At 36.2% G+C, this 24,599-nt stretch overlaps 1 protein-coding gene across 4 annotated transcripts in view; it reads right to left on the bottom strand.

Annotated features, from left to right (window-relative positions):
• The window catches only part of COG5 (component of oligomeric golgi complex 5), a 330,055-nt gene that overhangs the window by 106,276 nt on the left and 199,180 nt on the right, over nucleotides 1-24,599 (bottom strand). For all 4 annotated transcript variants that reach the window (XR_010322654.1, XM_003407008.4, XM_064289835.1 and 1 more), the window contains exons 11-12: nucleotides 16,210-16,291; nucleotides 1,496-1,700 (exon numbers count right to left, since the gene is read on the bottom strand). Coding sequence is in view for 3 of the 4 variants with exons in the window: in XM_003407008.4 (XP_003407056.3) it covers nucleotides 1,496-1,700; nucleotides 16,210-16,291 (287 nt within the window). In the remaining variant the exon portion in view is untranslated. The remainder of the gene's footprint in view (nucleotides 1-1,495; nucleotides 1,701-16,209; nucleotides 16,292-24,599) is intronic.

Here is a 24,599-nt window from a genome sequence, read left to right as displayed (position 1 = left end):
TGAATTTACTGCATTTTTAAATTATACAAATAGCATACAATCATTCTAAATAAATGCAGAAAAATACAAATTAAGAATTCCACCTCCCAGAGATAAACCACTGTTGCCATTTGTTATATATCTTTTCAAGCATTTTTCAATGCAGGCATATGTCTTTAAAATAAAGCTAAGCTAGAACTAGAATGATACTGTACACACTATTCTTACATATCCTTGTTTTAAAAACTTAACATATCATTAAATCTTTGTAGATTGACAGATATGGTTTCAGTCCTCTTGTCCCCTCTTTCCACTGTTGTTATTATTTGGTGCCATCAAGTTGACTCCATCTCATAGAGATCAGATGTGACAGAGTAGAACTGCCCCTTAGGTTTTCTTGGTTTTAATCTTTACAGAAGCAGATTGCTGGTCTTTCTCCCACAAAGCCGCTGGGTGGGTTCGAATCACCAATCTTTTGGTTAGTAGCCAAGCACTTAATGGTTTGTACAACCAGGGCTCCTTCTTCCATTAGGCCTTACCTATTCTCCCTAGTTTAGCATGAAAGCCTAATTAAGGAGATAATCTGGTCTCATTATGTCTTTCCCGCTATTTCTTATGCCACTTATCTGGAGAAATCCTGTATTTTGCCAGTCAAAACTTATTACTGTGGACACAAACTCAACTACACATATTTAGAAAAAAAACTAAAAGAGAAAAAACAATTATTTGAATAACATACTTGAATCTATTCAACATTTTTTCTCACAAGGTAAGCCATAACAACCTGCTGCTACTTGAATCAATCTCTGTACAATAAATACGATACTAGTGTTTAAAGATAGATGTGTAAGTCAACTAAATGATCTGGTGCTCAAATAAAAATAAACAAGGAATACTGTGTTTCAATTTTGTAGGAACAACTGGCTGGGTTGGACTTACTAAGATGGTATATTGGTTTCCAATGTGGCTCCTGAACCTGGATGCCGTACTTTATGCATGACCTAAAGGATCTTCAGGGGTGAGTTTCACTATGTTCAGTTTTGCTTATTTGTTTTGCAGTCGTCACTTCTCTTTACTTTATATTCAGTTTTTTCCTAATACACGGATTGAGAATCTATTCCAGCAGGATACTTGTCTCTCCTTTAGTCCCTGAAAATACCAGTTTATTTTACACCACATTTATGCCAGTGGCCCATCAATAATGATGCTATCTGATGTGCTTACAGGTATATCATAATATCAATTAAAAGACAACCACATATGTTCATCTCCTAGCTTCTAGTCACCCTAAGTGGTGTTATACTTTAACATGCTAGCAGGAACCAGGTTGCTCAACTAAGGGTGATGTTTGACTTCTTCAGTTAAGACTTGTAAAGCCTTTTCAGACATACAAATAAATAACAATCATTACAACAATGTAGATGAACATATTTCCAATTTCTAACTTATAGTAAACATAAAAGATAAAAATTCTTAACATGCCAAAAAAAACGTAAGTTCAATTAGACAAACATACTCATAATCTGGCTTTTTTGGTATGAATATATCTTGTTTATCATCTTCCAAGTGTTGTAGGTCAACATAGAGGTCTGTAGTTCCACTTGCATTAAAATTCCCTTGAATATTTTTACCATATTGTTGAAGTCGCTTCCATAAATCATTATAAAGACGCAATAATTTAGGGTATTCTCCTTCAAATGCTTGCTTCAAAAACATAGAAGCTGTCAAGTAAAACAATAACAAGGATTAAATAAATGATAAGACAATAAAATATAGTAAATAAATGTTTCTTTTGATACAGGGATGATGTTGCAAATAGCCCATACTTCAGGATAAACCAAAGACATGTTCCAAGAAAGCCTTTTAAAATAATAACAACAGTAGCAGAAAATTTTCTCCCAGACTACTGACAACATTTGATGTGTGGACTATATATTTTAGAACTCGATCAACATAAAAAAAAAAAAAATCAACAACTATAGTTAAGATGTCAATCCCCTCTCTCAGTAATTGGTAGAACAAGCAGGTAGGAAAACAATCAGCATATAGAAGACCTGAACAACACTAACATTCAACTGACTTAATCGACATTTATGCAATATTCCATCCCAAGATAGCAGAATAACACACTCTTTTCAAGTGCACATGGAGCATTTATCGAAACGTACAATGTTTGGTGCCATAAAACAAGTCTGAATAAATGTAAAAGGCTTCAAGTCATACAAAGCATGTTCTCTAACCAAACTGGACTTATATTAGAAGTCAATAACAGAAAGATATCTGAAAAAAATTACTAAATATTTAGACACTAAATAACAGCTCTAAATAACTCATGGGTGAAAAAAGAAACCAAAAGAGAAATTACAAAAGTTTTTAACTGAATGAAAATGAAAGCACATTATATCAAAATCTGTGGCAATTCATCATAGGAATACTTGGGGAAAATTTACATAAATGCCTGTATTAGAAAAGAAGACAGGTCTCGAATCAATGACTTCAGTTTCCACCTTAAGCGCGTAGAAAAAGAGGCACAAAGGAAACCCAAAGTAAACAGAAGACAGCAAATAATAAAGATCTGAGCAGATATAAACAGAAAACATAAAAACAATAGAGAAATAATGAAACCAAACACTAGTTCTTTGAGAAAATAAAACTGACAAAACTAGCCAGACAGGTGAGGAAAAAAGAACAAATTAGCCACATTAAGAATCAGAGAGGTGACCTCACTATGTATTCTGCAGAAATTAAAAGGATAATAAAGGTATCATGAACAACTTGATGCCAATAAATTTGATATCATCAATGAAATGTACAAATGTCTTGAAAGACACACATCACCAAAGCTCACTCAAGAAGAAACAGACACACTAAATAGCCATCTGTATCTATTAAAACAATTGCTTTTTTAAAGATCTTTCCACAAAGAAAAACCGCAGTCCCAGACAGCTTCACTGGTGAATTCTACCAAGTAATTAAGGGAAAAATGATACAATTTCTATAGAAACTTTTCAAATAAATTGGAGAGGAGGGAATAATTCCCAACTCATTCTATGAAGCCAGCATTACCCTGATACCAAAACCAAAGATATTACAGGAAAAAAAGGAAAAACTATTGATCATATCCCTCATGAATATAGATATAAAAAATTCTAAACAAAATTTAGCTAAATCAAAAAATAAAAAAGATAGATAAAACATCATAACTAAGGAGGTTAAACCCAGGAATTCAAGGTTGGTTTTACATTTGAAAACTCAGTGTAATTCATCATATTCACAAACTAAAAAGAAAAATCATGTGACCATTATAATAGATGCAGATGAGGCATTTGACAAAATCCAACATCCATTTTCTGACAAAAACTCTCAGTTAACTAGGTATAGAAAGGACCATCCCAAACCTGATAAAAGGCATCTATGAAAAACCTACAGCTAATGTTATACTTGGCAGTGAAATACTTAATTTTTTTTCCCTGAAAATCAGAAACAAGACAAAGATGTCTGCTGTCACCACTTCTATTCAACACTGAAGCAGAGATTCCAACCAGTGCAACGGGCAAGAAAAAAAAAAAGACATGTTAAGATTAGAAAGGCAGAGATGACATTGTCTTTATTCACAGATGACATGATCATGAATCATGTCCACAGTTCCTCAACTTCCCCAATTTAAATATTCCTTTTATTATTCTCTTATGGCTCTTTGGTTTCTTTGCATTTACCACAATTTTCAACTATATTTGCGTAAATTTGTTATGTTTCTCCTACTTGATTGTAATTTCCCATGAGCGTAGGGACAATGACTGTTTTCTTCAATCCATATTTGGTACTTAGCACAGTACCCAGAATAACAGAAATTAAATGGACATTTCTTGAATGACAGAATGAAGTTTTGTTTTTCAATGAAATGCATTCTCAGTTTATTAGAAATCTTCTCTATATAGAACAAATCACTGTTGAGGGTTTCAGATAGTCAATCTTTGACTATATTATTTCAGTAAATGTGACTAATTATAAACTACTTAAGTCAAATATATTTAAAGCTTATAAATAAGCACTGTATGTTTAATTCTTGAAGATAAATTCTATTTTGCTCTTTTAAAATATGTAGTTACAAGGTGTTTGCACTAATCATACAACTTGATTATAATCAGTCATTCATTCAATAAATATTCATACATCTATTGAACGAGATCACAATATCTTAATAATCTAACATCATTCAAAGACATAAAATGACAAGTTATTAATTCTCAATTGTTTGTGAATCTATTATTCATATTAGCCCTTTTAGAAATTTAAGTCTCTTGATACTGCACAAAGTGTTGTTCTTTTTTACTCATTACTAGTGATTACAATACAGGCATTAAAATGGGGATGAAGCTCATACTAACCACTTTAATTACTAACAAAATATTATTTTATAATCTAGAATATATGTACATTTTTCTTGCCAATAAATACCTCTAAGAAGAAATCTCTCATTAAGAATGCCTGTCCTTCACAGCGAAAACAGTGCTCGGAGGTCAATTTATGCCAATAAATGCATACATACAAAAAGAAGAAAGGGCCAAAATTAAAGAACTGTCCCTACAACTTGAACAAATAGAAAGGGAACAAGAAGACACCCTCAGGCACCAGAAGGAAACAATTAAGCTATTGGCACTGGGATGGATTGGCCAGACTGACTAAAGAACTACAGGAAAGGAAACAAATAACCCGAATAAGAAATGGGATGGGCCATATCACAACAGACCCAACTAAACTAAAAGAATCGTATCAGATCACTATGAAAAATTGTATTCTAATAAATTTGAAAACCTAGAAGAAGTGGATCAATTCCTAGAAACATACAACCTACCTAAACTAACGCAAACAGAAGTAGAACATCAAAGAAGACATTCAGGTAGCTAACAGATACATGAGGAAATGTTCACAATCATTAGCCATTAGAGAAATGCAGATCAAAGCTACAATGAGATTACCTCTCCCTCCAACAAGGCTGGCATTAATCCAAAAAACACAAAATAATAAATGTTGGAGAGGTTGTGGAGAGACTGGAGCAGTTATATACTGCTGGTGGAAGTGTAAAATGGTATAACCACTTTGGAAATTGATTTGGTGCTTCCTTAAAAAGCTAGAAATAGAACTACCATACGATCCAGCAATCCCACTCCTTGGAATATATCCTAGAGAAATAAGAGCGTTTACATGAACAGATATATGCATACCCATGTTCATTGTAGCACTGTTTACAATAGCAAAAAAATGGAAGCAACCAAGGGGCCCATCAACGGATCAATGGATAAACTATGGTATATTCACACAATGGAATGCTATGCATCAATAAAGAACAGTGTTGAATCCGTGAAACATTTCATAACATGGAGAAATCTGGAAGACATTATGCTGAGTGAAATCAGCCAATTGCAAAAGGACAAATATTGTATAAGACCACTATTGTAAGAACTGGAAAAACAGCTTAAGCAGAGAAGAAAATATTCTTTGATGGTTATGAGGAGGGGAGGGAGGGAGGAAGGAAGGGAGAGGGGTATTCACAAATTAGATAGTAGATAAGTTTCATTTTAAGTGAAAGGAAAGACAATACACAATACAGGAGAGGTCAACACAAATGGACTAAACCAAAAACAAAGAAGTTTCCTTAATAAACTGAACACTTCAAAGGCCAGTGTAGCAGAGGTGGGGGTTTGAGGACCATGGTTTCAGGTGACAACTAAGTCAATTGGCATAGTAAAATCTATTAAGCAAACATTCTGTATCCCACTTTGGAGAGTGGCGTCTGGGGTCTTAAACACTAGCAAGCGGCCATCTAAGATGCATCAATTGGTCTCAACACACCTGGAACAAGGAAGAATGCAGAACACCAAAGAGACAAAGTAATTATAAGCCTAAGAGACAGAAAGGACCACATAAACCAAAGACTACATCAGCTTGAGACCAGAAGAGCTAGATGGTGCCCAGCCACAACTGATGACCGCCCTGACAGAGAACTCAACAGAGAAATCCTGAGGGAGCCAGAGAGCAGTGGGATGCAGACCCCAAATTCTCATAAAAAGACCAGACTTAATGGTCAGGCTGGGACTGGAGGGACCCCGGAGGCCATGGACCACAGACCTTCTGTCAGCCCAGGGCAGGAGCCATTTCCAAAGCCAACTCTTCAGTCAGGGATTGGACTGGAATAGGGGATGGAAAATGATACTGGTGAAAAACAAGCTTCTTGGATCAACTGGACACATGAGACTATGTTGGCACCTCCTGTCTGGAGGGGAGATGAAAGGGCAGAGGGGGCCAGAAGCTACCTGAATGGACATGAGGAGAGAGAGTGGAGGGAAGTACTGCACTGTTGCTTTAGAGAGAGAGCAATTAGGAGTGTATAGCAAGGCGTATGTAAATTTTTGTATGAGAGACTGACCTGATTTGTAAACTTTCACTTAAAAAGCACAATAAAAATTAATTTAAAAAAAAAAAAAAAGAACGTCTGTCCTTGACTTTATCTCCCAATCTCTGTCTTCCTCAATTCCTTATAGGAACCTCTGTAGCTTCAAAAATCTGTAGGCTCAGATCCATTCCAAACCTTGAGCTAATTCACATAGAGATGAAAGGATATAAAGTCTGTGCTCCTTTTCTCTCTTTTATCTTCTCTATTCCAGTACCTTGTATTATTTTCTTCATAATGCTTAAAAAATTACTTATTAGTTTGTGTTGACTATCCTTCTCCTTAGAATGTAGTTAAAAGAGCAAGGATATTACATGACTTGTTTATCTCTGTATTTCCTATGCCTAGACCACCACCAGGGATTGACTAACGAAATGAACAAATAAACTAAAAAACAAAACCAACAGCCATCAAGTCAGTTCCAACTCATTGTGACCCTACAGGACAGGGCAGAACTGCCCCATAGAGTTTCCAAGGGGCACCTGCTAGATTCAAATTGCTGACCTTTTGGTTAGCAGCCATAGCTCTTAACCACTACACCACCAGGATTTCCAGAATTACCATATGACCCAGCAATTCCACTTCTAGTTATAAATCAAAAGACTTGAAAGCAGAGACTCAAACAGATACTTGCACATCAATGTTCACTGCAGCATTATTCCCAATAGCAAAAGGTGGAAGCAACCCAAATGTCCATCAACAGACAAACAGATAAACAAAATCTGGTATATCCATAGAGTGGAATATTACTCAGCCAGAAAGAGAAATGAAGTTCTAACGCATGCTATTATATGGCTGAACCTTGAAAACATTATGTTAAGAGAAATAAGCCAGATGCAGTCGGACAAATATTTTATGACCCCATGTCTAAGGCTGGGTTCTCTAGAGAAGCAAAACCAGTAAAGCATATAAATATACACAGAGACTTGTATCAAGGAAACAGCTCGCGTTATTTTAGAGGTTGGAACGTCCCAAGCCCGTGGATCTGGATAGAGGCTTCTTCCAATTCATGCAGCCGCAGAAGCTGGCGAACCCAAGATCAGCAGGTTGGAGGGCAGGCCTCTCACTCACAGGCTGTGAAGTTCAAGGAAATTCCAAGATCGGCAGGCAAGATTTCACGGTTTCTCCTGGTTCACATAGCTGCAGGGCCTGGTGAACCCAAGATCAGCAGATTGCAGAGCAGACTCTTGCTCTTAGGCTGTGAATATTGATGAACCCCAAGATTGACAGATAAGCTGCTAGCTCAAGTCCCAAGAAACAGAAGTCAGACAAGAGGCAGATACTAGATCCAGAACAAGCCAAAAACCCTGGCAAGGCAAGCAGGAAGTAAGTGGTGGAGAGCAGGGAGAGGAAGGCTGAGGGGGCAGTGAGCCGCCACAGGCCCTGTCCCCGCCAGTACCACTCAGCAGGTTTCATCATGGGAGTGATCACATATCAAATTTCAACAGGGAAGTGATCATAACATTATACAGCTGCAAAAACACTGAGAATCATGGACCAGCCAAGTTGACACACAATCTTAGTCATCACACCCCACTTACGTGAAATACTTAGAACAGGTAAATGAATAGGGACAAACATTTAGTAGTGATTTCCAAGGGCTTGGGGTTAGGAGGAATGGGGAGTTATTACTGAATGGGTACCGAGTTTCTATTTGGGATGATGGAAAACTTCTGAAAATGGATAGTGGTAGTGGTTGCACAACATTGTGAATGTAATTAATGCCACTGAATTGTACACTTACATTTTGTTGCATATTTTTCAACACAATAAAAATGTAAAAAAAAAGATACAACGGCAAATTTCCATTACGTATATTTTACCAAAATCAAGCAAAATAAAGACATAATGAAGAAATGTCTAAGTCTGGAATTAACTTAAGTCATTTTTCCAGACTCTAATAGCCTAGTCCGAATTGCCTCACTAGTCCTAGAACCCTGCTTCAATGTTCCGGAGAACATCCCTAATGTCTGCTTTGTCCCAGAGCTTCAGCACCCATAGCTCTCCACTATTCTGTTGTGTCTAACTCCCTCCTTCTCAGTGTTGACTAGCTATGCCTAAGCCTCAGCCTACATCTATGCTTTTGCTCCTGCATCTTCCTATGTAAGAATCAAACATCTCACCTCTAGGCCACTGACTGGGGTCAGGCAAAGAACGGGAAATACTTTTTAGAACTCTCCCCTACTTTTGCATGCCCAAATACTGAGCAGTGCCCAATCTACATGGAAGAATTTAATATTCACACATTCAACAAATATTTACTGACCACTTTTTTTTACTACATGCCAAGCACTGTTGTAAATGCTAAACATACTGTAGTAAATAAAATAGGCAAAGTTCCTATTCACACGGAGCTTATTCTCTAGCAACGGAGAAGGATAATAAACAAATCTGTACATAACAAAATGTCAGGTAGTGCTAAATGCTTTGAAGAAAAATAAAGCAAAGAGAGAATATAGTGATGCTGTTAACTGCTGTCAAGTTGACCCCTGACTCATGGTGACCCCATGCATAATGATATGAAACACTGCCTGGTCCTGCGCCATCCCCATGATTGGCTGCAAATTGGACTGTTGCAATCCACAGGGTTTTCACTGGCTGATTTTCAGAAGGAGATTGCCAGACCTTTCTCTCTAGTCCATCTCAGTCTGGAAGTTCCACTAAAACCTGTTCGGCATCATAGCAACATGTAAGCCTCTGCTGATAGATGAGTGATGACTGAGAGAGGGTGTACTGGCTGGAAATCAAACCTGGGTCTCCCACATGGAAAGCGAGAATTCTACCACTGAACCACCACTGCCCCCACAGACAGTGACTAGAGGGTGCTATTTTACAAACTGTGGCCACAGGTTTTCTCTGAATGAAGTGAGAGTATGACCCATTTGGATATCTGAGAAAAGAGTGTGATCTAGACAGAAGAAACAACAAATGCAAAGGACGTGAAGCAGATTATCCCTGTAGGGACTACTGTATACATTATAATAGAACTTGCCATGCTCTTTGATCATGTTGGCCTGAAAGAGCAAGCCCTAATAGCTAGGTTAGGTTCCGCCTTTGTAAGTTGGTTGCTGTGATGGTTAAGACTGTGTGTCAGCGGGGAATACAGGGTGGAAAGGAGGAGTGTGCTATCACATTAGGCAAAGAGCAGCTGGGGGTAAATGGCAAGCTGTGTATAAGTTTTTGTATGAGAGACTGACTTGATTTGTAAACTTTCACTTAAAGCACAAAAAAAAAAAAAAAAGATTGTGTGTCAAAGGCCAAAGTCCATTAATTGGGGAAAAGACAGTCTCTCTAACAAACGGTGCTGGCATAACTGGATATCCATCTGCAATAAAATGAAACAAGACCGATACCTCACACCATGCATAAAAACTAAGTCAAAATGGATTGAAGGCCTAAAAATAAAATCTAAAACGATAAATATCATGGAAGAAAAAATAGGGACAATGATAAAAACCAAAAACCAAACCCAGTGCCATCAAGTCAATTCCGACTCATAGCGACTCTATAGGATAGAGTAGAACTGCCCCATAGAGCTTCCCAGGAGCACCTGGCGGATTCGAACCGCTGACCCTTTGGTTAGCAGCTGTAGCACTTAACCACTATGCCACCAGAGTTTCCAATACATGGCATAAACAGAATACAAAACATTACTAACAATGCACAAACACCAGAAGAGAAACTAGACAACTGTGAACTCCTGAAAATCAAACACTTATGCTCATCCAAAGACTTTACCAAAAGAGTAAAAAGAAAACCTACAGACTGGGAAAAAATTTTTGGCTATGAAAAATCTGATCAGCGTCTAATCTCTAAAATCTACAAGATATTGCAAAACCTCAATAACAAAAAGACAAATAACCCAATTTAAAAATGGGCAAAGGATATGAACAGGTACCTCATCAAAGAAGAGATTCAGGTGGCTAACTGATACATGAGAAAATGCTTATGATTATTAGCCATTAGAGAAATGCTAATCAAAAATATCATGAGATACCATCTCACCTTAACCAGGCTAGCATTAATTAAAAAAACACAAAATAATAAATGTTGGAGAGGATATAGAGAGACTGGAACACTTACACACTGCTGGTGTAGGAATGTAAAAATGGTACAACCACTTTAGAAAGTGAGCACTTCCAGCAGTGCATCCATTTGTTGAAACATCTCAATTGGCATTCTGTCAATTCCTGGAGCCTTGTTTTTCACCAGTGTCTTCAGTGCACCTCGGATGTCTTCCTTCAGTACCACCAGTTCTTGATCATACGCTACCTCATGAAATGGCTGAACGGCAACCAGTTCTTTTTGGAACAGTAACGCAGTGTATTCCTTCCATCTTCTTTCGATGCTTCCTGTGTCATTTAATATTTTTCCTGCAGAATCCTTCAATATTGCAACTCAAAGCTTGACTTTTTTCTTCAGTTCTTTTAGCTTGAGAAACGCTGAGCATGTTCTTCCCTTTTGGTTTTCTATCTCCAGGTTTTTGTACATTTCATTATAATACTTTATCTTCTCAAGCCGCCCTTCGGAATCTTCTCTTTGGCTCTTTGACTTCATCATTTGTTCCTTTTGCTTCAGCTACTCTATGTTCAACAGCAACTTTCAGAGTCTCTTCTGACATCCATTTTGATATTTTCTTTCTTTCCTGTCTTTTTAATGACCTCTTGCTTTCTTCATGTATGACCCTCTTGATGTCATTCCACAACTCATCTGGCCCTCGGTCGTTAGTGTTCAATTTCACAAATCCATTCTTGAGATGGTCTCTAAATTCAGGTGGGATATCATTAAAAAAAAATAATAAAATTTTTTTTTTTTTTTTTATCATTAAGGCCATACTTTGGCTACTGTGGGCTTGTTCTAATTTTCTTCTACTTCAACTTGAACTTTGCATATGAGCAGTGGATGGTCTGTTCCACATTTGGCCCCTGGCCTTGTCCTGACTGATGATATGGAGCTTTTCCTTTGTCTCTTTCCACAGATGTAGTCAATTTGATTCCTGTGTATTTCATCGGGAAACCCTGGTAGCGTAGTGGTTAAAAGCTATGGCTGCTAACCAAAAGGCTGGCAATTTGAATCCACCAGGCACTGCTTGGAAACTCTGTGGGTGAGTCCTACTCTAGCCTATAGGGTCACTATGAGTTGGAATCTACTCGACGGCAATGGGTTACGGCAATGCGTATTCCATTTGGTGAGGTCCACACGTATAGTCACCGTTTATGTTTTAAAAAAAGGTAATTGCAATGAAGAAGTCATGGGTCTTGCAAAATTCTATCATGTGATCTCTGGCATTGTTTCTATCACCAAGGTCATATTTTTTAACTACAGTTCCTTCTTCATTTCCAACTTTCACGTTCCAATCAACAGTAATTATCAATGCATCTTGATTGCACGTTTGATCAACTTCAGACTGCAAAAGTTGGTAAAAATCTTCAATTTCTTCATCTTTGGCCTTAGTGCTGGTGTGTAAATTTGAATAACAGTTGTGTTAACTGGTATTCCCTGTAGGCGTGTGGATATTATCCTATCACTAATAGCAATGCACTTCAGGAAACATCTTGAAATGTTCTTTTTGACGACGAATGCAACGCCATTCCTCTTCAAGCTGTCATTCCCAGCGTAGTAGGCCACATGATTATCTGTTTCAAAATGTCCGATACCAGTCCATTTAGCTCATGAATGGCCAGGATATCGATCTTTTTGTATTCCATTTAATTTCTGATGACTTCTAATTTTCCTAGGATTATACTTTGTGCATTCCATGTTCTGATTCTTAGTGAATGTTTGCAGTTGTTCCTTCTCATTTTGAGTTGTACCACATCAGCAAACGAGGGTCCACAAAGCTTGATGCCATCCACGTCATTAATGTCGACTCTACTTTGAAGAGGCAGCTCTTCCCCAGTTGTATTTTGAGTGCCTTCCTAGCTGAGGGGGTCATCTTCCAGCACTGTATCAGACAATGTTCTGCTGCTATTCATAATGTTTTCACTGGCCAATTTTTTCTGTCTGTGTTAGTCGGGAAGCTCCACTGAAACCTGTCCATTAAGGGTGGCTCTGCTGGTATTTCAAATACTGATGGCCAAGTTTCTAGTATCACAGTAACACGCAAGCCACCACAGTACGACAAACTGACGGACAGATGGTGACCACAGATCAAGGGTAAGAGATTACACAGGGTGTGAATGCCAGGAGGTTGGGATAATTAGGGGCCATCTTGGAGTCTGCCTGTTACAATAAGACATACCATGCTTCATTCAGATCAATACTAGTTATATAAAAGTCAAATGGTGAATGTCATACAATTGTCTTCCACACAACTACTTTTCAAATACTGCTATGTTCTCTACTATATTAGTCCTTGATAATTCAAAAGAATGAGGCAAAACAAAATCAGTTTTACATAAAAAATATCATTGTTTAATGTATTATTGGGGGAGAAAAGGTCAAAATATAGAAACAGACCAGAAGTAAAATAAGAATACCAGAATAAACTATGGGTAAACCCTCTGGTCCAAGTTAATGAGTTTTTCCATTACTCTTTTTAGTCTTCCACTAAGTGAGCAATGACTTTTCCTTCTAAGTCCTGAAACTTACTTGCTCCAAGAAATATATTAAAAGCAAATAAACATTTATTTGAATGAAAACTAATTATAAATACATTTTTATTGAGGATTAATAATTCTTTTGATTTAATTTTTCTAATTATAATTTAATAAAGCTAAGCTCAGGACAGAAATACAACAGAACTTTTTAAAATGCAGAATAACCCCATTTAGGATTAACAGAGATTAAATACAAGTTTGGAACTCAGAATGTGACACAAAAACTAAGAAACTTCATAGAGTTCACAGCCAGATATTTCCAGACAATTATTCTATCCTACTCTCATATTTTTTCTTTTTTACTCTCATATAGGAGTTGTTAAGTATTTCATTTTACTTGGATTCATAATCAATGCTCATGGAAGCAGCAGTCAAGAAATCAAATTATGCATTGCATTGGGCAAATCTGCTGCAAAAGACCTCTTTAAAAGTGTTGAAAAGCAAAGATGTCACTTCAAGGACTAAGGTGCGCCTGATCCAAGCCATGGTGTTTTCAACTGACTCCTATGCATGTAGAAGCTGCACAATGAATACAGAAGACCAAAGAAGAAATGGTGTCTTCGAATCATGGTATTGATGAAGAATATGGTACAGATTGCCAGAGGAATGAGCAAATCTGTCTTGGAAGAAGCACAACCAAAAAGCTCCTTAGAAGCAAGGGTTCCAAGACTTTTTCTCACATACTTTGGGCATATTATCAGGAGGGACCAGTCCCTGGAAAAGGACATTATGCTTGGTAACATAAGAGAGTCCGCAAAAAAAGAGGAAGACCCTCAATGAGATGGATTGACACAGTGGCTGCAACAATGGGCTCAAACATAATGATTGTGAGGATGGCGTAGGATCAGGTAGTGTTTTGTTCTGTTGTACATAGGGTCGCTATGAGTCAGAACTGATTTGACAAGCACCTAACAACAGCACAATATCGTATATTTCTATTTCTATAAGTATACATGGAAATAAACTTGTCTGCCATTAAGGCTCAAGTCTAGAACTTAAATGTGGTTGAGAAAATCACAAACAAAATCTGAAAATCTTTTAATAGCACCGATACAAAGCTATAGAATTCCGTACCAACTGGGTATACATTCTATACTTTAATCCTTTCACCTGACCCATATCACTTCATTTTAGCAGGAATATAAAGCCTATACAGTTTTTTCCAATCTACTAACAACCTAACCCTTAACCCACTCATGATGTGAAGATGACCACCGTCCCGATCTCACAGAAAAGTAAAGATACCAAAAAAAAAAAGAAAAAATTCCTTCAACTTTTCAACATCCCTTCCCTCTATAAATGTTTATAGTCTCCAACTTTCTTAATAGGAACAAATGTCCACTGTAGACAGTGATAAGTGCTTTGGAGAAAAATAAAGCAAGGTAAGTGGGAGGAGACATTCTAGAAAAATCATCAGATTACAAAGAGAAATTATGTTTTTTATTTCAAAGGGTTCAAATGAGGAATGTGTATTTCCATTGCTTCTACCGAAAAGTTTAAAAAACAAATATGTATCATATCTTAACAGGTTAGTGAACAAATATTATTATCTGGAAGCTACGATAGAAAAATAACAGCAAGAGACTTAGAAATCATTTTGAAAATAACCAATTAAAGAGGTAGGTTTCCTACAGAAGCGAGTTTGAATCTTGGCGGTGACCAGGTAAGGCTTTTTTCCTTTTGAATAAAGTTAAATTCGTTTTTTGTAAAACTCCTGGAAGATACTTTCTAAGCAGAATTTCTTTCTTTCTACTAAGCATGAACATTTACAATCAGAAAGAACATGTTCCTAACTAGGAAAATTTCCCTTTAGATATTTTCTGCCAAAATACTACTTACTTAAACAATCTGTTACATTGTGTATAATCTTCAACCCTGCAGATGGTTGTGCTTCCTTAATATCGCCTATCTATAATTTTAAGAAGTACTACAGTACACTTCAGGGACTGTATGTGCTATAAAAATGGAAGGTGCTTTACAAACAACTCCTTTTGGAGTTTTCCCAAAGGAAGTTATTAAAGTAATAATGCTATTCAAGAGTAGCAGGCTACTCTTGAATGTGAAATGTTAAAGAGGCTTCTGCCTAAAAAGACTGTATTCCCTTTCAGGAGCTTCTTTGAGTACAAACACAAGTCAGATAGGTGTATAAGATATAAACAAAAATATTCACCAGAGTCAGCAATTAAGAAGTACTTCCCAGTGTGGTACAAGTCTTTTGTGATCGGCTGCTAACCTAAAGGCTGGCTGTTCTAATTCACTTGGTGGGAAGAAAAGTCTGATGATCTTCTTCTGTGAAGATTACAGTCAAGAAACCCTAAAGAGCTATTCTACACTGTAATACATGAAGCTGCCATAAGACGGAATCGACTTGAAGGCAAAACAACATCATTAGTCTTCAGGCTACTTACTGGAAATCAAAAGCACAAGAAAATATGCCTGCACACTCAGTAGACTGGCTAAAATTGAAATGACTGACAATGTCATGGATTGATGAGGATGTGGAGCAACTGGAATTCTCATACACTGCTGATGGGAAAGCCAAATGGTACATCCACTTTGTAAAATACTTTGGCAGTTTTTTATAAACATACACAGGTCAGGGAATTTCACTCATGTATTTACCCAAGAGAATAAAGATACATGTCTACAAAAAGTCTTGTATGTAAAGGAGTATAGTAAAAAAAAAGAAAAAATATTTTGTAGATCATATTTGGGTAAGCAACTTTTAATTTATGATACAGATACTTCATTTGTTCACTCATCAAATCTTCACTTTTAACACTAAGAGAAACACCTTAAAGTCTGCATTTTAATATCTTTTACTTAAGTATTAAAATAACTCTAGAAGCATTAACTAAATTCTTCAACATCTATGGTTTACACCCTCTAACACAGGAAAAATTTAGACAGAGTTCTTCCATGTTTGAATGATGGAGGATAAACCTCTTATTCTGGAGACTTTTATTCTAAATACTAATTACAAAAAAAATATTAAGAATTGGTTTATTGTTTATAAAATTATTATACAGCTAAGAGATTCTAGATTAAACATCTAGAAGCATTAAGCCTGGAGCTCTAAAATAAAAATAAAATGTTTTACAAACTTACAAAGCAAAACTTCTTGACAGCAAATATAAAAAGTTAACTTTGAAATGAACTTTTGCAAAATAATACACTTACAATTTGTTGCCATGTTAAATTGAGAAGAAAGTGCTTGAGTAACTGAATTCCAAAACGTGTATAAAATTTCAGATTGTCCATCCTGTGAATGACAAAAATTTATTCAGTTATTTTAAAGAAATTATAATAGATATAATGAAACATGGAAAATTTCTTTAAAACTTTTATAAATGAAAATTTCTAGGACATCAAACCATCAAACAGTGGGATTATTAATTAAGTGGAAATGTACAGATGACTCAAATCATTTCTCATGTTCAGGTCATTATTCTGCTCTGCCACTTACTAGCTGTGTGACCTTGGGTAAATTGCTTAGCCATTCTGTGCCTCAGTTCCTCATCTGTAAAGTAGATAATAAAACCTACATCGCAGGATTATTGTTAGGATTAAACAAGTTAATAAAAGTAAATTTCTGGACCAGTGACTGACATGATAAGCCATCAGCGAATGTTAGCTTTCACTGCAACTATTATCATCATCATCCTTTGATATATAGAAGGCAATCTGTGTGAACATGACAAAACGATGGACAAAGCATGCTTAGACCAAAAACGACCACAGGAAATAAGAGAACTGCTAAAGCCTAGATACAGTTTAAATAAAAACAAAAACAGGATTACTGTTTGGTTTAGCACAATACTTCCTTCAACTTTGAATATATATTTGAAAATGTAATCACTGAAAAGAAAAATATTAGTTCAAGTATCATTGTTAAGAAAAGACAAAAGTACTTTTAAAAAAATTTTTATTTATGTTGTTGAGAATATACACAGTAAAACATACAGCAATTCACCATTTTCCACATGTACAATTTGGTGACACTGATTACATTCTTCAAGTTGTACAACCATTCTCACCATTCTTTCATCCACCATTGAGTTGTTCTTCCCCCATTAACATAAACTCATTGCCCTCTGAAGATCCTATGTAATCTTTTGAGTTACTGTTGTCCATGTGAACCCATATAGGTAGCTCTGAAAACAGCATTATGTTCAAGGCAGATATTTTTTCACTAGGTAAGCTGAACTACTGTTCCATTTTAAGAAGGATTCAGATATTTTCGATTTAAGGTTTAAAGATTATCTCAGGGCCATAGCTTCAGGGGTTCATCCAATCTCCATGGCTCCAGAAAGTCTGAAGTCCATGAGAATATGAAATTCTGTTCTACACTTTCCCCTCTTTGATTAGGGTTCTTCTATAAAATCTTTGATCAAAATGTTCAGTAATGGTAGATGGGCACCATGCCGTTCTTCTGGTCTCATGGCAAAGGAGGCATTTGTTCATGGAGGCAATCAGCCATGCACTACATCTCCTCCTCCTGTCCCTGACTCTTTCTTCCTCTGTTGCTCCAGGTGAATAGAAATCAATTGTCATGCCCTGGATGGCCACTTGCAAGCTTTAAAGACCCCAGTCACTACACAATGAAGTAGAAGGTAGAAAGGAAGCACTAAACATGGTATTAGGCCAATTAACTGAGGTGTCCCATGAAAACATGACTACAAAGCTCCAAATCAAGGAGTGAAATCCTATGAGGTATTTGGTGGTACATAACCAGCCTCAGCAGCTATTCTTTTTTTTTTTTCCCTTATCATTGTTGGAAATATGTCTATCACCCAACTTTTGCCAATTCAGCTTTTCAGGTGTACAACTTATTGACACCACTTACAGTAAATGGCTGCGCAACCCTACCCTTAATCAGTGATCTTTCCATCACCGTAAACCAAAATTCAGTACTCCATAAGCAATACCTCCCCCTGTTTCCTCTCTCTTTCACTCCTGGTAATCACTAATAAACTTTAGTCTCTATACATCTGCCTTTTCTTATCTTTTATATAACCCAAAAAACCAAAACTACTGCCACTGAGTCGATTCCAACTCATAGCCATCCTATAGGACAGAGTAGAACTGCCCTATAGCGTTTCCAAGGAGTGCCTGGTGGATTCAAACCACTGACCTTTGGGTTAGCAGCTGTAGCACTTAACCACTACGCCGCCAGGGTTTCTCTTTTATATAAGTGAGGTCATATAATATTTGTCCTTTTGTGACTGACTTACTTTATTCAGCATAATGTTTTCAAGCTCCTTCCACATTATAGCATGTATCAAGAGTTCATTTCTCCTAACACAGTACTTTAACACTGTTAAAATGGGACAGCATTCCTAGAAATTTTACCAAATACTTTCAAGATATTTACACATGTATGACATATAATATCAAATTGCCAATGCTGTAACTTTTTAAAAAAATTATTGTGGTGTATACATATATAAAACATTTGCCATTTTAATCATTTTAAAATGCACAATTTAGTGGCATTAAGTACATTCAGCACATTGTGCAACTATCACCACTATCCATTCCAAAAATTTTCATCACCCCAAACAGAACTCAATGCACCTTTAGCAATAGCTCTTCAATCTTCCCTCCCTCTAGCACCTGATAATCACGAATATATTTTGTCTCTATGCATTTGCCTACTCTAGATATTTCATATAAGTGAGATCATACAATATTTGTCCTATTGTATCTGACTAATTTCACTTAGCATAATGTTTTCAAGGTCTACCATTTTTGAAGTACAAAAATAACAATTTCATATGGTTCCACCTAATAATAAAAAAAAAACCTAATAATAATAGCATATATAAAATATGACTGCTATCATAAAAAAGAATTAAGACGCTCATTAGCTCTGTTTTACTTTGTACTTGTAACAAATGGAATTTTAATTCTGGATAGTATAAATGACCAAAACAACCACTGAAAAAATGCTGATTTTTGACTTTACACCTATGCCCACTTCCATTTTCATTATTAGTTGTTTTTGTTTAATAAGTCTTTTGGCTCTGAATTTACTCGTGGGCATTGTATATTGTAAAAATGGCAAATCAAATAATTGTTTACCTCTTATACAATGATCGGAAAATAGATTTAGAGTTCCAAAATTTTATGCAATATGCATATTATGTATCTCATATCCTAAAGTAGATTTTTTTCATATTGGAAAAGTATCATTTTATGCCTGATTTTCTATTAACTGGGTGTAAACTTTATTTTATTGCCCGTTATACACTCAGCTACATGATCATGTAGATTTCCTTAATGGAAACACAGGCTATTAATAGAGTTTGTAATATTAAACAGTCCTTACATTGCTGACGTGAATCCTACTTGTTTAGGTAGATAATTCAGATAATTATTTAAATATATTGTTGAAATCAATGCTATCACACCTGAGAATTTTGTATTTCCATTTTAAGCAAGATTGACCCAAGTTTTCTTTTTTCAGTGTAAGTACATGTGAGTGTAAAAGTATATAGTTATTAAACTTTGGAAACAGGGTTATGCATGTTTTATAAGATTAATTAGCTACTCCTTTTAAAGTTTTATTTTAATATATATTTTGGGATAATTATAACTGTCTTAGTTATCTAGTGCTTCTATAACAGAAATACTGCAAGTGGGTGGACTTTAAAAAACAAAAGTTTATTCTCTCACAGTTTAGGAGGCTAGACATCTGAATTCAGGGCACCAGCTCTAAGGAAGGTTTTCTCTCTGTGTCAGTTCTGGGGGAAGGTCCTTGTCATCAATCTTCCCCTGGTCTAGGAGCTTCTCAGCACAGGGACTCTAGGTCCTAAGGACATGCTTTGCTCCTGGTGCTTCTTTCTTGGTGGCATGAGATACCATCCCTCTGCTTGCTTCTTCTCTCCTCTTCTCTTCTAAGATAAAAGGTAATATAGGCCACATCCCAGGGAAACTTCCCTTATATCTGATCGGGGCTGTGGCCTGAGTAAAGGTGTTGCATCCCACCCGAATCCTCTTTAACATAACCTAATCTTGCTTCATTAACCACAGACAGAGATTAGGATTTACAACATACAGGAAAATCACAACATATCAGAAAATGGTGGACAACCACACAACCTAGCCAAGTTGATACACATTTTTGAGGGACACAATTCAATCCATAACAATAGCCTAAGATATTTTTCCTATTTTACTAGCTAAAAAAAAACACATACACACATAATATTTTTAACATTTTGATAACTTAAAACTCATTGTTTTATTCAAGTATTCTATTCCTTGAGCTAATTATATATACTCTGATAATTATCCATGTTATCATGAATTTCAAATTTGGTAATATAAAGTTTGTGTGATATTCTTTATTCTGTATACCAACTTTGTCTTGTCTGAAATTAATATTGCCACTATTGCTTTCATTTGAGAAATGTTTATCCATTTATTTTTATTCTTTCTATGATGTTTCTTTTTGATGTGACTTTTACAAATAGCACACATTTTACTTCTATTTTAAAACACAATTTTTATTTTTTAATAAAAAATTACAACATGTTTAACTAATAGGTCATTCTTGCTTTTATCATCTCATTTTATGCTATTTCCTTTGTTTTTGGCTTTTGTTCTGTAAGTTATTTTTGTTTGCTTTTCTCTTCTCTAGTAATTTGAGTACTATAGATCCTGATTTTAATTCTATCAAAAGTTACCTTTACAGGTTTTTTTTCAGAAACTGTTTTGATGTCATATTTCCTACTTTTTGAAGGCAAAAATGAAAATATACCTTCTGAGGCTACCATTAACAAAAATTCATTTATAATTCTAATCTTCAGGAATTTATCAATTAAAATAAAAATCAAGATAAAGTCTCTATAGGACATGGTGAGCAAGTGGATAAAGAGGGTGAATGACTAGGAGGATGGAGATTGTTCAACCAAAATAGAGCTTCAGGAGGAAGAGGTGGGTGGGGAAAGGTTAGCTCACTTAGACCTTTGCTTCTGAATCTATAGGCCATCCAAGTACAGATGATCTAAGCTGCTGGATATAAAACTCCTGCTTAAGAGTACGATCTAGGCTGAAGAAATCAATTTAGGCATTATTAGCATTTGGAGGTAGTAGAAACTGTTAGAATATATGAACTTTTCCTAGACTGCATATGGCATAAGAAGAAAAGAAGGCTGAGGATGGAATCCAATGAAACATTAAAGGCTGGTGGAGGAAATAATTCAAGTGAATAGAGAGGAATGGGTGGAGATAGTTATTCAAAAAAAAAAAAAAAGATTGGCCATAAATGAGTAATTGTTGGAGCTGGATTATGGGTGCATAGGGATTCAGTGTTCTATATTTTGTTATATATTTGAAATTTATAAATAAAATCTTTAAAAAGGTGGGCTTAGCAGAGGAAAAGGTGTCTGTGAAGGATTCTGAAGAGCACTAGTTTCTGTGAGGGAGGAGATCATTAAGGCAGAAAAAAAAAAAATAGTGCTATCGAGTCGTTTCTGACTCATAGCGACTCTATAGGGTTTCCTAGGAGCGCCTGGCAGACTTGAACTGCCGACCATTTGGTTAGCAACCATACTATTATGGCAGAAGAAATGGTCAATTAGCTCAGAGGGGTTAAGCAAAATAGGGCCTAAGAAGTAGCCTGAGGATTTGGCAGTTGGGTCAGTACAGTGTGCTTAGCAAGAACTGTTTCAGTGGAGTAGAACCTTGACTTCAACGGTTTGGGGCAAAAGAGAGACAAGGAAGTCTAAATAATTAGTAGCTTACTGAAACCTGGGAGTGAAGGGAAAAGTACTTAGAGGTAGATATAAGACCAAGGGCTTTGTTTTTAGACGGTAGCCTCTTGACAGGAAGGAACTTTAAAAAGAGGTTGCTATTAGAGAAAGTAGAGAATACCCTACAAGATGGGAAAGTGTGGAAACAAGAACATAACTAGAGGGGTAAGTCTGAGAAAAGAGAAGATACAATCTACATCTACCTTTGAGATAGAAGGGGGTGGTGGGTGAGGATCCTTTCAAAAAAAGATAAGCGCTAAAAGGTTTGTAAGACAGAAGGGAAGTGGAGGAAGCTAAATTAAGATCAAAGAAAAGAAGGTGTGTGTGCTCCATAAAAGATTTGGCAAAAAGTCCATGCCAGAGATATCCATGGAGAGGCCACAATATGAATAAGGAAGCCTGCAGATTTGGTCAAAGAAATCAGATATACATGAATTTAAAAGTATCTTCTGGATTCAAAGAAGAGGGACCCTGGCAAAGCAAACACAACACACAAAGAATAAAAATCTCTTTACTGGAAAATAGCCTTCAGGGGAAAATATTTTGCTGTGTATGATTACAAAAGAAGAAAGATAAAGAAATAATATAGGAACTTCAAGACAAATACTACAGAGCAAAACGAGAAAGCCAAAATAATTTCAGTTAAAATAAAAATGTATAAAACAGAACAAAATTTGTTTTGAAAAATGGGGGCTTAGGCTAAAGTGGTAGTGGGACAGAGAAGTAGTCTGATTGGAATTATACCCACTCTTCACTTATTGACATGATTAGGTTCCAAATACCAGGTCATTATGTGAAAATCAGTGTTATGTGAAAATGGAGGATGACCACATCACATCACAAAATGGAGGATGACTACATCATTACATAACTGCCAAATTACATCATTACATAACTGCCAACCACTGAGAATCATGGTCCAGCCAAGTTGACACACAACCTTAACCATCAAAGCCAGTGTTACTCTAGCCTTGTATCTTGGTGTTTGTTGCCGCCACATGTATGTTGTTAACGGGCAAGATAGTCTGATAGTAGATTTTTTACTATTGTTGTAAATGCAAAATGTCATATAATAAGATAGTAAGTATGGAGTAGGTGTATATTTTAAAGGCAGAACAGATATGACTTGTTAAAAATGTATACAGTTAAATAAAAAGACCATACATGAAATATGAAATGTTAACAGAGGTATCCTTTCTGGATGATAGGATTAAATATGATCCTTCCTTTTCTCTTTTAAATTTTGTCGAGGAGTAATATAATCTGTTAATTTTAAAAAGAATAAATTCTTGATATAAAAAATTCAATACTGAAATACATTCTTTCCTAGAGACCACTGTTTCACCACAGATTATAGCTTTAAAAATCACTTTCCTACGAGTTTACTGCAGTGTTTCACAATCTTTTTTACACTATTTGCCTTACGCTAAGGAGAAAAATTTAATTAATCCAGTTAATTAGTTAATATTAATGTAAACCTAAGTTTAATTTCTCCCTAAAAAGAGAATTAAAACACTAAGGGCTAAGATTTTGTAGGGCAGTTAAACTTTGAAGGCCACCAAGTACTGTAACATCTAAATTGTTTCACCACCCCTTCCCCTGAAACAATTTTTGTCCTCTTGGGATTAATTGCTCCTGTTGAGAATGCATGGTTTACTGGTATTTTGAAAATATAATATTTGAATTATCAGTCAAATTAGATGCAGTACGCATCATACAATCCTTACAACACTGATCCCTTGGCTTTCTTCACATATTTTCTTTGGTTTCATCCTCCTCTCTGGATACTCCTTCTCCTCTATTACAGTGCTTCCCAAACTCACTGGCTGCAAAATGTTTTTGAATACACACTTCAATATACGTTTACTTATTTATTAATGATATATAAGTACTACTGTACTAATAAAATATGTACAATATAAAATATACAAAAATATTTTAAAGGATAAGATTTTAAAAATACGTAAGAAGAAATTATAACTATTTTTCTCTATCTCAAAATATACACACCAGTTTTTTTTAAGTTGAAGGCACCTACCCTGGTGGTATGGTGGTTAATAGCTTGGCTGCTAATCAAAAGGCTGACAGTTCAAATCCACCAGCTGCTCCTTGGAAACGCTATGGGGCCATTCTGCTCTGTCCTATAGGGTTGCTGTGTCCTACAGGGTTGCTATGAGTCAGAATCGACTTGATGGCAGTGATTTGGAAACCCTGGTGGAGTAGTGGTTAAGTGCTACAGCTGCTAAACAAAACGTCAGCAGTTCGAATCCACCAGGTGCTCCTTGGAAGCTCTATGGGGGCAGTTCTACTGTGTCCTATTGGTTTGCTATGAGTTGGAATCGACTCAAGGGCAATGGGTTTGATTTTCCTGGTTTAGGACCTTCAGGGTCTATCAAGGTACATTTCTTTTCACTGTATAGGCGATCTCATCAATCATCATGGCTTCAACTGCCACCTGTGAGCTGATGTCTCCCAAATTTATGTCTCTAGCCCAGGAATAAACTGCCTAACTGACATCTTCACTTGGCAGTCACAGGAACACCTAAAAGTCAGCATGTCCAAAACAGAGCTCATCTTTCCTCTTAAACGTGCTTCTCTCAAACAGAAGTCACTACTGCCTGGTAAGAGGCCTTGTCAAACCAGAAACCCTTGGTGTCATCCTTGATACCTTCCTCCTCACCTCACCACTACTACTAATTTGTCACTATGACCTGTTTTACCTCCTGAATACTTCTCAAATCAGTCCATGTCTCTCCCTTTTCACTGCCATCAACCTAAAATAAAAATCATCTCTTTCTGAATGAGTACAAC

This window comes from Loxodonta africana, chromosome 8 (genome assembly GCF_030014295.1).
Source record: "Loxodonta africana isolate mLoxAfr1 chromosome 8, mLoxAfr1.hap2, whole genome shotgun sequence".
NCBI classification, from domain to species: domain Eukaryota; kingdom Metazoa; phylum Chordata; class Mammalia; order Proboscidea; family Elephantidae; genus Loxodonta; species Loxodonta africana.
Note: the sequence above shows the minus strand (reverse complement) of the source record. Positions and strands in the feature narration are given on the sequence as shown.